This window comes from Myotis davidii, unplaced genomic scaffold (genome assembly GCF_000327345.1).
Source record: "Myotis davidii unplaced genomic scaffold, ASM32734v1 scaffold201, whole genome shotgun sequence".
Lineage (NCBI taxonomy): Eukaryota > Metazoa > Chordata > Mammalia > Chiroptera > Vespertilionidae > Myotis > Myotis davidii.
The window spans coordinates 169,937-182,126 of NW_006297819.1; the positions used below are offsets into that span (position 1 = coordinate 169,937).

The 12,190-nt window shown below is 39.6% G+C and overlaps 1 protein-coding gene across 1 annotated transcript in view; it reads left to right on the plus strand.

The window, feature by feature from the left end:
* Nucleotides 1-11,936, plus strand: part of IGSF11 (immunoglobulin superfamily member 11) — a 38,093-nt gene extending 26,157 nt beyond the window's left edge. The window contains exons 5-8 of the mRNA XM_015570385.1: nucleotides 5,206-5,369; nucleotides 6,754-6,952; nucleotides 7,731-7,881; nucleotides 9,681-11,936. Coding sequence (XP_015425871.1) covers nucleotides 5,206-5,369; nucleotides 6,754-6,952; nucleotides 7,731-7,881; nucleotides 9,681-10,122 — 956 coding nt within the window. The 3' untranslated portion in view covers nucleotides 10,123-11,936. The remainder of the gene's footprint in view (nucleotides 1-5,205; nucleotides 5,370-6,753; nucleotides 6,953-7,730; nucleotides 7,882-9,680) is intronic.
* Nucleotides 11,937-12,190: the final 254 nt, after the last annotated feature.

A 12,190-nucleotide genomic window follows, 5' to 3' on the forward strand; every position in this document is an offset into this window, starting at 1 on the left:
CAACTGAACTAGAAATCATATTTAAATTGTAGGTTTTTCAGTGACAGTTTTCTGTGGTAGTTTACCTCTTTTGGCCTGTGTTGCCTTTTGTAAAATAAGGGGGTTAAACAGTATCTTGAAGATGATCTTGTTCATCTTAAGATTTTATGATTTATTTTATAACATTTCTTTGAAATACTGGATTGAGTTTGGAATTACAAATGAACATGTAAAAGTGATTGTTTGAATATAAGTTGTGAACTATCTGTAGAAAGAACTTTCCATATCTTTGTATCAGTCAAAATTTTTAAAAATTGATTTCAGAGAGGAAGGGACAGGGAGACAAAGATAGAAACATCAAAGATGAGACAGAATCATTGGTAGGCTTCCTCCTGCACACCCCCTTCTGGAGATTGAGCCTGCAACCCAGGCATGTTCCCTTGACTGGAATTGAACCTGGGACTTTCCAGTCTGCAGGCTGATCCTTTGTCCACTGAATCAGACCAGCTACGGCACATTTTTTTGATATTTTCTTTGCAACTTGAATATTTTTTGATTCTTTGGGTATAAAAGAGAATTGGGATGCAAAGATAAAAATGTTTGTCTTTTATAATTCAAACTCTGGATTAGTTATCAGAATTACTTTAGATAATTTCATGTTTCATAATCACATTACATGAGTTTGAGTTTTATTTTAAGTCTACCTCTTGATAGCTACATAAATAAAGTAAATCTCAAAATAACATTTAATCTCAACATAAGTTTTTTCAGATTTACTTTATTAATATGTTTGCAGTTGCTTAATATAAACTCAGGATGCATCTCTGAGAAAAGAATGTTTGACATCAGGGGAGAGCACCCCAGATGTCTGATTAGTGACAGGCACATAATATGTGGAGATTAGCATTGACCTTGTGTATAGGGGCCAGCTTGAAGGTCATTTCTTCCAGCCAAATCTGAGGCAATTTGAGCATTAAAATAAATACATAATCCATTGAATAAAATGTGATATACCTAGATCTCTGCTGATATACATAAATAAATGGGGGAGAAGGGAAAGCATTTTCCAATAGTAGAATACCTATTAAGGTATATAGAAGGAATGGTGGGGTTAGGAAAGCCATTACTGATATCAAAATAGTGGACAAAAGTTTGATAAGGAGTAGGATATTTACATAGTTCCAAAATATGTCTCCACAAAGTACTTATTAGTTGCACAGAAAAAAATAATACAGTTGACCCCTGTACAACAACGGTTTGAATTACAGGGATCCACTTATATACAGATCATTTTCAACAAATACTGTAAATGTATTTTCTCTTCCTTATGATTTTCTTAATAGCATTTTCTTTTCTCTAGCTTTCTTTATTGTAACAATACCATGCATAATACATATAACATACAAAATATGTGTTGACTGTTTAGGTTATCCGTAAGGCTTCTGGTCAACAGTAGGCTACTGGTAGTTAAGTCTTTGGGGAGTCAAAAATTATATCCACATTTTCTACTGCTTGGGCTGGGGGGCGGGGCGCGGTGTCAGTTCCCCGAACCCCTGTGTTGTTCAAGGGTCAACGGTAACTTTATAGTAGAGAGATCCGGTGGATACCACTTTAACCAGGTGATCAAAGTGAACATTATCAATATTGTTAGAAGCTCTTATCCTGTGCCTCCTAATATATACACTGAGAAGGACATAACATCATTGCTGTGGTATTCCTGTCAAAAGCACAACCCGAACCCAATCAGGAGGAAACATCAAGCAAACCAAAGGGAAGACAAACTGTTGCAGGCGGGAAGAGACTAAGGAGATAAAACAATTAAATGCAGTGCGGAATTCTGAATTAGAATCTGGACAGAGGAAGAAATAGCCAAAAGGGACATTAATGGGACAATTGATGAAATCTGAGCATAAACTGTGGGTTAGATAATACTGTTGTACCAGTGTTAAATTTCTTGACTTGGATGCTTGTCCTGTGATTGTGTGAAGAATGTTCTTAGGAAATACTAAGTACTTAGTTGTAAAGAGGCCCAGTGCCTTCAACTCACTCTTTAAAACACACACACACACACACACACACACACACACAATATTTTTATTGATTTCAGAGAGGAAGGGATAGAGAGAGAGATGAGGAAGGAGAGTCATGGATCAGCTGCCTTCTGTACTCCCCCCACTGGGGACCTAGCCTGCAGCCTAACTCAGCATGCACCCTGACTAGAAATTGAACTTTGACCTCCTAATTCATAGGTCAATGCTTAATCACTGAGTCACCATGGCCAGGCTTCAACTCACTCTTAAATGGCTCATAAAAATATTTATATGCTTAGTGAAAAAATTATAAACCTAATAGGCCAAAATATGAACAGTTGTTGAATCTGAGTAGATGATATACAATATATAGACTTCCTTGTGATAATCTTGCAACTTTCTGTAAGTTTAAAATTATGTCAAAATAAAAGCTATCCAAAAGTTGTCCTCATATAGTTCATATGTGGATAGTCAAGAGATGAGTAGATTTAGAACCAGTATCCTAGGAGGTACACTTCATTTTCATATGGAAAAATAATTGTGGATTCAGTATTATCCTTTTGGTATATACTTTCGAATTCTAAGGTAAGTGAAAACTGTATTTAAGGTTGATATTATTTCAAGCAAAATAAAGCCCTTTGGTCTGTGCTTCTAAGGCTTGTACAAGTGGCCCAGGTTCCACTAAGTGGAAGCATAATGGCTGAGACAGTTCAGCAGCTTCTACATCAGGGGTCTCAAGCAGGGACAGTTCCACTGGGCAATGTTGAGAGATGTTTATTATCACAGCTGGGAGGAGGTGCTACTGGCAGCTCGTGGGCAGAGGCTGGGACTGCTGCTAATAAGCGTCCTATGATGCATGGGACAGCATCCACAATGAGGAATTATCCAGACCAAAATGTCAGTAAGTGAATTACATGAATAGATTTTCAAACATTGCACCATCCGTACATTTCTGAAATAAAGTCTGTTTGTGATTATTTTTAAATAAATTGCTCCATTCAGAATCCTAATATTTTAATGGAATTTTTGCATCTGTGATCATAAGTGAGGAGAATGGCCTATGAGTTTTCTGCCTTCTATTGTCCTTGGTTCAATTTTAGTATCACATTATACAGTGGCCTCAAAATGAGTTGGGCGGCTTTTCTTCATTTTCTATTTTCTGCAACAGTATGAATAAGATAGAGATTATCTGATTATTTTGTAGAATTTGCCTAAGCTTTGCCTTGCTGTTCTGTTTTGTTGGTGGATTTTTGACTATAGATTCAGTTTTTCTAATGGTATAAATTTATTTTTATTTTTCTGTACCTGTTTTTCTAGTAAATTTTTTTTGGTCAAGTTTATATACATGTCAGCATCAAATTGTTTCTGTATACAAAGCAGAAGAGTGTATCTTAGAGGGTAGGTTCTGGAGTTAGAGGATGTGGTTGGAATCTTGACTTGAAAAACCACTGGCGATGTTTTCCCCGTTGTGGCTTCCTTCGGTTAATTCTTGCTGTCATGCTTCGGGTGTCCTTGCTTTATGTTTCAGGTGTATCTCCTGTGTATAGCATGTGTCTAGATTTAGTTGGGTTTTCAGTTTGCAATCTGAGAGCCTTTGTCCCTTGTTTGATTACATCCATTTATATTAATTGTGATTATGGATAAATTTAGATAGGTTGCTAATATTTTGTTTTATATTTTATCCTCCCCTATACCTTCTACTGTTTATTTCAGTGTTGTTCTTGGGTGTTTTTTTTTTTTTTATAAATTATGCCTTTTTCCTTCAAGGCTCCTAAGGAATCCTGTGTTGTCCTCATCCTTTTACGTATAATTGAATAGCACAGTGGAGAGAGATGATGAGCTCTCCTTCTTGCTGAGAACTCTGCAGAACTTTGTGTGGAGATCACAGATGGAGCATGAAGGTATCTTAAGCATCACCAGAGTCCAGCACTCGCATGTTACAGGGAGAAGCCTGAGGTCTGGGAAGGACACTGAGCTTGCCTAGGGTCTGTGGATAGAAAGAACTACTGTTCCTCTTCCGTGTTAGGGAGCCTCAGGCGTCTTGATTCTCCTTCCTGAACTTCCCTTGTTGACCCCCTCCCCAATGAGAGTGTTTCCATAATTCTCCTAGGAGAGTAACAAAGTCTTCACCCACTGAAGTTGCTGAATGAACAGGCACTTATTTTTCTCTTTATCGTTCTGACTGAAGACAAGAGCAAGTCCTGTGGGATGTACTCCCTGTTCTTAAAAAATTAAGGTTATCAGAACTGTATTTGTTTTTCTGTACATTCTTCCATTCTTGAAAGGTGTGTGTGTATGTACATACATAGATACAACCCTTATTCTGTACAACTACTTAAGGATAGCGTATTATGGAAGGTAGAGAGACATACGTGCAATTAGACATATTATTGCCTGGCCGGTGTGGCTCAGTGGTTGAATGTTGACCTATGAACCAGGAGGTCATGGTTTGATTCCCCATCAGGGCACATGCCCAGGTTTCAGGCTCGATCCCCAGTAGAGGGTGTACAGGTGGTAGCAGATCAATGATTCTCATCATTGATGTTTCTGTCTCTCTCTCCTTCCCCGCTTCCTCTCTGAAATCAATAAAAATATATTTAAAAAATTAAAGAGACATATTGTCTAATGGAGGGGACACATATAAAGGTACTAGAGGCCTGGTGCATGAGTTTGTGCATGGGTAGGGTCCCTTGGCGTGGCCTGCAGGGATTGGGCCGAAACTGACAATCCAATGCTGCTTGCGGCTCCTGTGTGCTGCTCCCTCTCATCCCTGCCCTGCTGTACCTTCCCAGTCAGTCCTCATTGGGAGAGGCTCATGTGATTCTATGTAATCTATAATAATCTATAATAATAAAAGGGTAATATGCTAATTGGACCGGATGTCATTCCGGATGTCCTTCCTGACAAAGCCAGGGCCGGAGGGAAGCCAGCCTGGGTCCCAGGTGCCTGTGGGTGGCCCGAGCGAAGCCAGCCCAGGTCCTGGGTGTCTGCCGGTGGCTGGAGGAGGGAAGCCGGTGCCGGCAGCCGGGGGAAGGAAGGCCTACTCTTATATGAATTTTTGTGCATCAGGCCTCTAGTGTTAAGAAAGGGGATCCAAATATCACGTTATTCAGATATTTCCCACTAATGCTCGTTGCTATTTTCCAGTGTTTGAATATTTGCTGTAGACTTCAGTTCTTTGTAAATGCTTCAACAGCAGAAATGCAAAGAGAAGGAGATGGGAATGTTGCTGTAGAATACACTGACATGAAAACAGAAATGGATTTAAAATCTGAATTGGCAAAAGCAATATCTACTTCAATAGCAAAATCAGACCAAAGAGACAAAACATTTTCAATGTTAAATACAAGAAATGAGCAAGTACGAAGCAGATGTACCCTAACATCTGCCTTGAAGGTGCTTTGGACCTTCTCTTAATGGGCATAGGTTCTCTTCCTGTCCATTCTCCATTTATATCTTAATTCAGCATTACCACAAAAATTAAATAAAATTTTCTACCTCTGGAAAATTTGGCATGAAACAAAGATCAAGTCTGTTGAATAGTGCACTTAATGCTGTATTGTTTTAAAATTTTCTTTTAGAATGACAGAGCTTAAATATTAAGTATTTGTGATACTACCTTTGAGTATTTAAATAGACTTTAATTTGGCATTTAGTTTTACTGTTTTTTATTATCAAATGTTTATATCAGTTTGAGATCATGTTTTACATATTATTGAAATGTATTATTTTGCCATAGTATATTCATAAGCCATCCATTTATTATTGTTTTGTACAGAATACCTCTGAACTTTTATGGAAGAAATGACTTTATTTTGATTATTATTTAAAAATACATAAGTCATATAAAAATATAGAGTGATTTATGATTTGTGAATGCCTGTCTCTCAACTTCAAATCCTGATCTACTAGTCTGTATTGAAAATTTGGAGACATTCAACATTTTCCTTATGATTTTTTCTTTTGATTTTTTTTTTATGATTCAAAAAAATTTAAATTTCCCAAGCAATGCCAGGAAGGATTTTTCCTTGGCAAGCATGATCAGGCACCATACTACGCTTGTTCCATCCATTATCTCCTTTAGTCCTCACAGAGACATGATGTAGAGGCACGTTGGTAGCTCCATGTCACACATGAGGAAACAAAGACATAGATGAAGATGAGGTAACACATTCGGGACCACATGTATTAGGGCAGATTGCAGCCCAGGCGCTCTGAGTGTAGAACACATCCAGAAGTGGCCTGGAACTGAGCAGAGAGGATGGAAGTGGAAATGTACACCTTTACTTCTGTCTACCTCTGAAGGGCACTTTAGTCCGGCTGCATAGCTTTCATGGGACAGTGTTGCCAGGTAAAACCGAGTGGGGTGCAATGTCATGTGTGCTTTAAAATTATGGTTCCACACTGTTGAACTTTCCCTATTCTTTAAAAGAAAGCAGACAAAAAGAACATTTATTTTCTAACTCCATTTCAACAAGTTGCTTCCATGACAGAGCAGGCCAAGTGAAGTGAAGGACTGAGGAACCAGCCCACCGCCTTTCTGATAGGCCATGTGCTTGTGCCTGAATCAGTCCGGCGCTTGCTGATGAGCTGCTCCCGGCTCCGCTCTGCGTTGCCTACACAGACAGCCCTGTGCATCTACAGATCTTTAATGCGATGCCCTGATGTGGGTTTTTAAAATTCATGAAAAAAAATCACTGCCAAAAAAAGAAAGCTATTGATACTTCTGTGTTTATTTTTATAGTCTTATCTTCTGCTGATTTCTTCGGTTTTCTTATTTTTGTCCTCTAAATCCTACTTGATTTCTATTTTTCTGGCAGACCAGGTCCAAGGAACAGTCACCATCCGGAACATCAGCGCACTGTCTTCAGGTTTGTACCAGTGCGTGGCTTCTAATGCCATCGGAACCAGCACCTGTCTTTTGGATCTCCAGGTTATCTCCCGTAAGTATGTAACATTCTGATGTCCACTTTGGGTCTGAGGCTGGGAATGAAGAGTGATGCTGACTTGTTTTTAAGGTTATTTAAAGATTAAATAGAAATTCATTTGTTTTAATCATTATTGAAAATATTTTATAAGTGTATTTAGTATACATTTCAGCTTCAGCAATATGACATCTTCTTTATGACAAAATGTCTTTCTCCCCAGAATCAGTAGAATCAAATCGGTTCTGATGGTATAATGCTATAGACATTATACAGTTTGTGATGATCTATGGCCACGGTCAAGACAAGACCTCCTTATATTTTCTCCAAATTCCTTATAGCAGCTTAATTGTTGAATGCCCCGATCATAAATAAGGAGTACAGAATTTTTCTCTTCATTTGAGAATTCTGGGTTATTAGAATTCTAGTTGCAAAAGGGAGTGATCTGTTTGGGATGAGCTGATAAGTTAGCCGACAGATTGCTAGGTTCCTGTGGGGCAGGTCGGGCAGGTAAGACAGGCACCATCTTTTTCCTGCTCTGCTGTAGGTGTGGCTCTCCTGAAGCTGAGTCAGGTAACTGTTCATTCCCTGAATAACTGCGAGCCTGCTGTGCCTCAGTCCTAGCACTGGGATACAGAAAGTTAAGTGAGGTTTAACTTTATATGGATGCAATACTTTAGGCAGTTTTGTACATTTTAAGGAGATTCTTTAGTAAACTTAGTTTATAAAGTTGCACGGGTACATACTATTTCTCTTTTATTTTGTTGTTTAAATACACCTTACATATGTTTTGCAGCCCAGCCCAGGAGCGTTGGACTAATAGCTGGAGCCGTTGGCACTGGTGCAGTTATTGTCATTTTTTGCATTGCACTAATTTTAGGGGCATTCTTTTACTGGAGACGCAAAAATAAAGAGGAGGAGGAAGAAGACATTCCTAATGAAATAAGGTTTGTGTGTCAGGTCATTTGTCCCGCTTAGCCAATGTCTATATTTCCATTCATTCTGGGAAACTAAGATTTCTTTGCTTATTTTATGACTGTGATGGCCAACATAGTTAAAATGGCTAAAGGATATTTTCTTGTAGGTGCTGTCACTTTTCCTCATGGTGCTAGTCAGCTTTCTCTGCTGGATCATGAAAGGGGAGGACTAGGAGGACACAAGAGAAGAATGTCCCCTTTCCCTCCCAGATCTCCAGGGTTACTGGGGCTAGGTGGCTGCCACAGTAGAACAGTTAGATTAGAACATGTGTTTAACATTGACACATAGTATAGATGAGAACATAAAGCATGAAGGAATATGATAAGAGCATACCTGTACCCAGATAGGCCACAGCACTATGGCTTGGTGTGAAAGACAGTTCAGTCAAGAATATAAACATCTTAAGAAAACAATGTCAAAATGATCTTTAAAGAAAAGTGACTCTTTTTTTTGTTGTTAATCCTTGCCAGAGGGTATTTTTCCCATTAGTTTTTTTAGAGAGAGTGGAAGAGAGAGGGAGAGAGAGAGGGAGAGAAAGAGAGGGAGAGAAACATCTATGTGAGAGAGACACATCACTTGGTTGCTTCCTGCACGTGTCCCAAACAGAGCCAGGGAACAAACCCCAACCTAGGCACATGCCCTTGACCAGGAATCGAACCAGTGACCTGATGGTCCACAGGCCAGTGCTCTAACCACTGGCCAGGACAAGAAAAATGGTTTTTGGCATATGGTGGAAATAGGAATTTTCAGGCTCAGAATGAGATTGCATCATATCATATCCTTATTAAAAAAAGCTTTGATGAATTATGCCTACAGTCTACTTAGCATGACACATGCAGTCCTTCAGGATCTGACCCTCACCTGCTTCCCATAACTGGTCTTAACCTCCCATAACTTCCCTGATCACTTGTGTTCCAATTTACTCTACATCCTCTCATGCCTCGGGGCCTTTGCCCTCTTCCTGGGTGATACTCCTTTCTTTTTCTCCATCTATTCAGTAAATTCCTTTATCTGATTCAAGATCAGTCCAGGTATCACCTCCTCACATAAACTATTTTTGCCCTTTACCCAACCCTGCAGAATATTCTTATATTAATTGTCACATCCATTTGATCAGAGGTTTATTGACTATCTGAGCTGTGTCTATTTTACATGAAACATCTAGTGGAATGATAGTCAATAACTGTGAAATGAATTAACCTCTTAAATTAAATTAATGACTTCTCTTAGGATCTTCCAATTCTTAAGGGTTTATGTATGCAGGGACAGATTTCATCCCAGCATAACATTACTGAGGAGAACTTCTTTTCGGCTGACCACAATGGTCTCTCAAACCCCAAAGTGCAATAAGATCAGGCCTATTCTAACCATTTCTTGAAGTTCTTCACACCCATAGCTTAGTTTCCTAGCTATTTTATAGCAGCCAGCTCAGCAGAATTCTTCACAGACTATTTTCCTATTTAGAGCAAATGCATAGACACACACATACACACACACACACTTTTTTTTTTTTTAGTTATATTGGAAAACACAAGTCTTTGAGAGATTTGAAATGTCCTTTTGTAGTCTTGGAGACTGAGAAGCTGAGGAAAAATTTCTAGGGCATTGTCTCAGAGGGAATGAATGTTAAAGCCAAGGCCCCCAGAGCTGCTGTGGCCTTTCCTGAGGATTTGTATTTCACAGACACGTTATCCTTAATGTAGAAGAAAGTCCTGGTAGGTAAACCTGAAGGAAATCCCAATGACAACTTTATTCTGTTCCTTTTCAGAGAGGATGATCTTCCACCTAAATGTTCTTCTGCCAAAGCATTTCACACCGAGATACCCTCCTCTGAGAACAACACATTGACCTCCTCTAATACCTACAACAGCCGATACTGGAGCAACAATCCAAAAGCTCATAGAAACACAGAGTCATTCAACCACTTCAGTGACTTGCGCCAATCTTTCTCCCTGCACTCGGGCAATGCCAACATACCATCCATCTATGCTAACGGGACCCACCTGGTCCCAGCTCCACATAGGACTCTGGTAGTGACAGCCAACAGAGGCTCTTCACCGCAGGTCATGCCCAGGAGCAATGGCTCGGGCAGACGGAAGCCTCGGCTGCAGCACACACATGCCCACACCATCAGCCAAGCAACGCTGGAGCGAATTGGCGCTGTCCCGGTCATGGTGCCAGCCCAGAGTCGGGCCGGGTCCCTCGTATAGGACATGAGCAGATAGTGTTCAGAAAAAAGCCAGTGTGATGCCCCATACACAGGGTCGGGGTGGTGGATGAGGGCGGGGAAAGAAACACTTTCCTTATCACGGTACTAGTAAAAAGCACAGAAAAGAAAGTTAATGCTGTTACCTGGCCACTGAGATTTGTGAAATGAGTCAGAATGTCTGTCCTGAAGACTTGTTTCTCCGCCTCCGATGTCCCGGGATCCTAGTCAGTAAGCTGGATCTCAAAGATGTGCCAAGCCAAGGGAGAGATGTGAGCAGAATAGCACGTGAAATCTACACTGCAGTCCAGATGTGTTTGTTCTCTAGCTCATGCCTAAATCTTTCAAGAGACTCAAGTGCCAGATGGAGTTTAAATAATGACATTGTTTTAAAAGATAGGTGTCTTTAGAAAAGTAATGAACATCCTTTCCCCATCCCCTCTATACGTAGAGGGCAAAGGGCATGAATGGTTAGTATCTGTCCCTTCATCACAGAATCAAAACTTTTTACACAAGCAGAATTCAGTAAGAGGTGGTGGTGGTGGTGGGGAACAAAAGAAACTTCTTTGAGAAGCCGATTCATAGTTCCTTATTTCTGAACTATGAATTTCATATTTGGAATATTGCTCTATGGACAGATTCTTGCCTGTCTAGGTTTTTCTAGGGTCTGCTACAGATTCATGACAATTACTGTTCATTATTTCCCGGGAAAGTATTTTTTTAAAAGAAATGTATTGGTTTTTTAAAAAATACATGGAGGCATTGGACTAGGAAATAAAAGACTGTTGCTAGTTAACACTACAGTCAGTGACTGTTCATTGGGCCCCGGAGGCTGGGGGGCGGCACAGGACAGGGAGGCAGGCAGGTCCAGGGACTGGAGCATCCCTGGCGGCCTCTCGGAGCAGGGCGTCCGGGGTGCTCTGCTATCACACCGGGTCACTCCTAATGAGGGCAGCACCTGATGCCTTTTGTGCTGAGGGAGATAACTTTCTCCTTGTTTGACAAGCAGAGGTTAGTAGGTTGTTACAGGGCAGGAGTTGTTTTGTTTTTCTTCAAAATAATTATTTTTGTGAAAGATGGTACTGAGACAGAAAGGATGTGTCTTCAGGTTTGCTCCTGGGAGGGTCTGCCCTGTACTTGTCAGAGCTCAGGGTTGCAGTTGTGTCCAAATGCATTTTATACCCCTGTAAAGAGACTCCTTTTGTGATTAATTACCCGGTGTGGCCTTAGAGTTCACCTGGTAATTTACAAACTCCCCACTTGGTTTTGTGCTCTGTAGATAGGGTCATACTTGGATTGGTGACTATTTTGCCTTAATCACACTATAAGCAGCACACAAATGTTTTCTTCCCAGACTTTTCCCTAAATTAGTTACGATCCTGACCTCCATGATTCCATAGGAGCATCTTTTCTTTTCCCAGTATTGTCTCTTACTCCCTCATCCCACTATGCTTTTTGCTCTGTTTTCCTACAAGCATAGTTACCACAGGGAGTGGCCTCCTCATTTTCAGACTTATTTGACTAAATGGAAACCAACAGCTGCTGCCTACACTATTTTTCCAAGAGGGCTAAGATCAGAACCTAACCATTCCAATACTGATGAAAACTGAATTTACTTTAGCATTGCTTATTTTTTTCATTTGATGGTTCTTGACTTTATAAAAAAAAATTTAAATAAATGAATGTGTATACTTTTTAATAAACACAAGTGTGAAAATACTATGACACAGAGATGATATCAGATGTTTAGAAAGCATTTATCTTGCATTTCTTTATTTCTAATTATCTAAAATTTAATAAAAGTTTATTCATATAAAAACAAGTTGTCATTAATTATCTCAATACTAATGAATGGATGATTTTGTATTCCCCTTAATTTTATAAGCATTTTCTATTCTGCTAGATAGTATTCATAATCATTTTAATCTACACTAATAAAAGAGAAAAATGGTAATTGGCGTACAATGCTACCCTTTTCATTGGCTAATCAGGGCTATATGCAAATTAACTGCCAACTAAGACAGCAGTTAACTGCCAACAAAAATGGTGGTTAATTTGCATATGTAGGAACA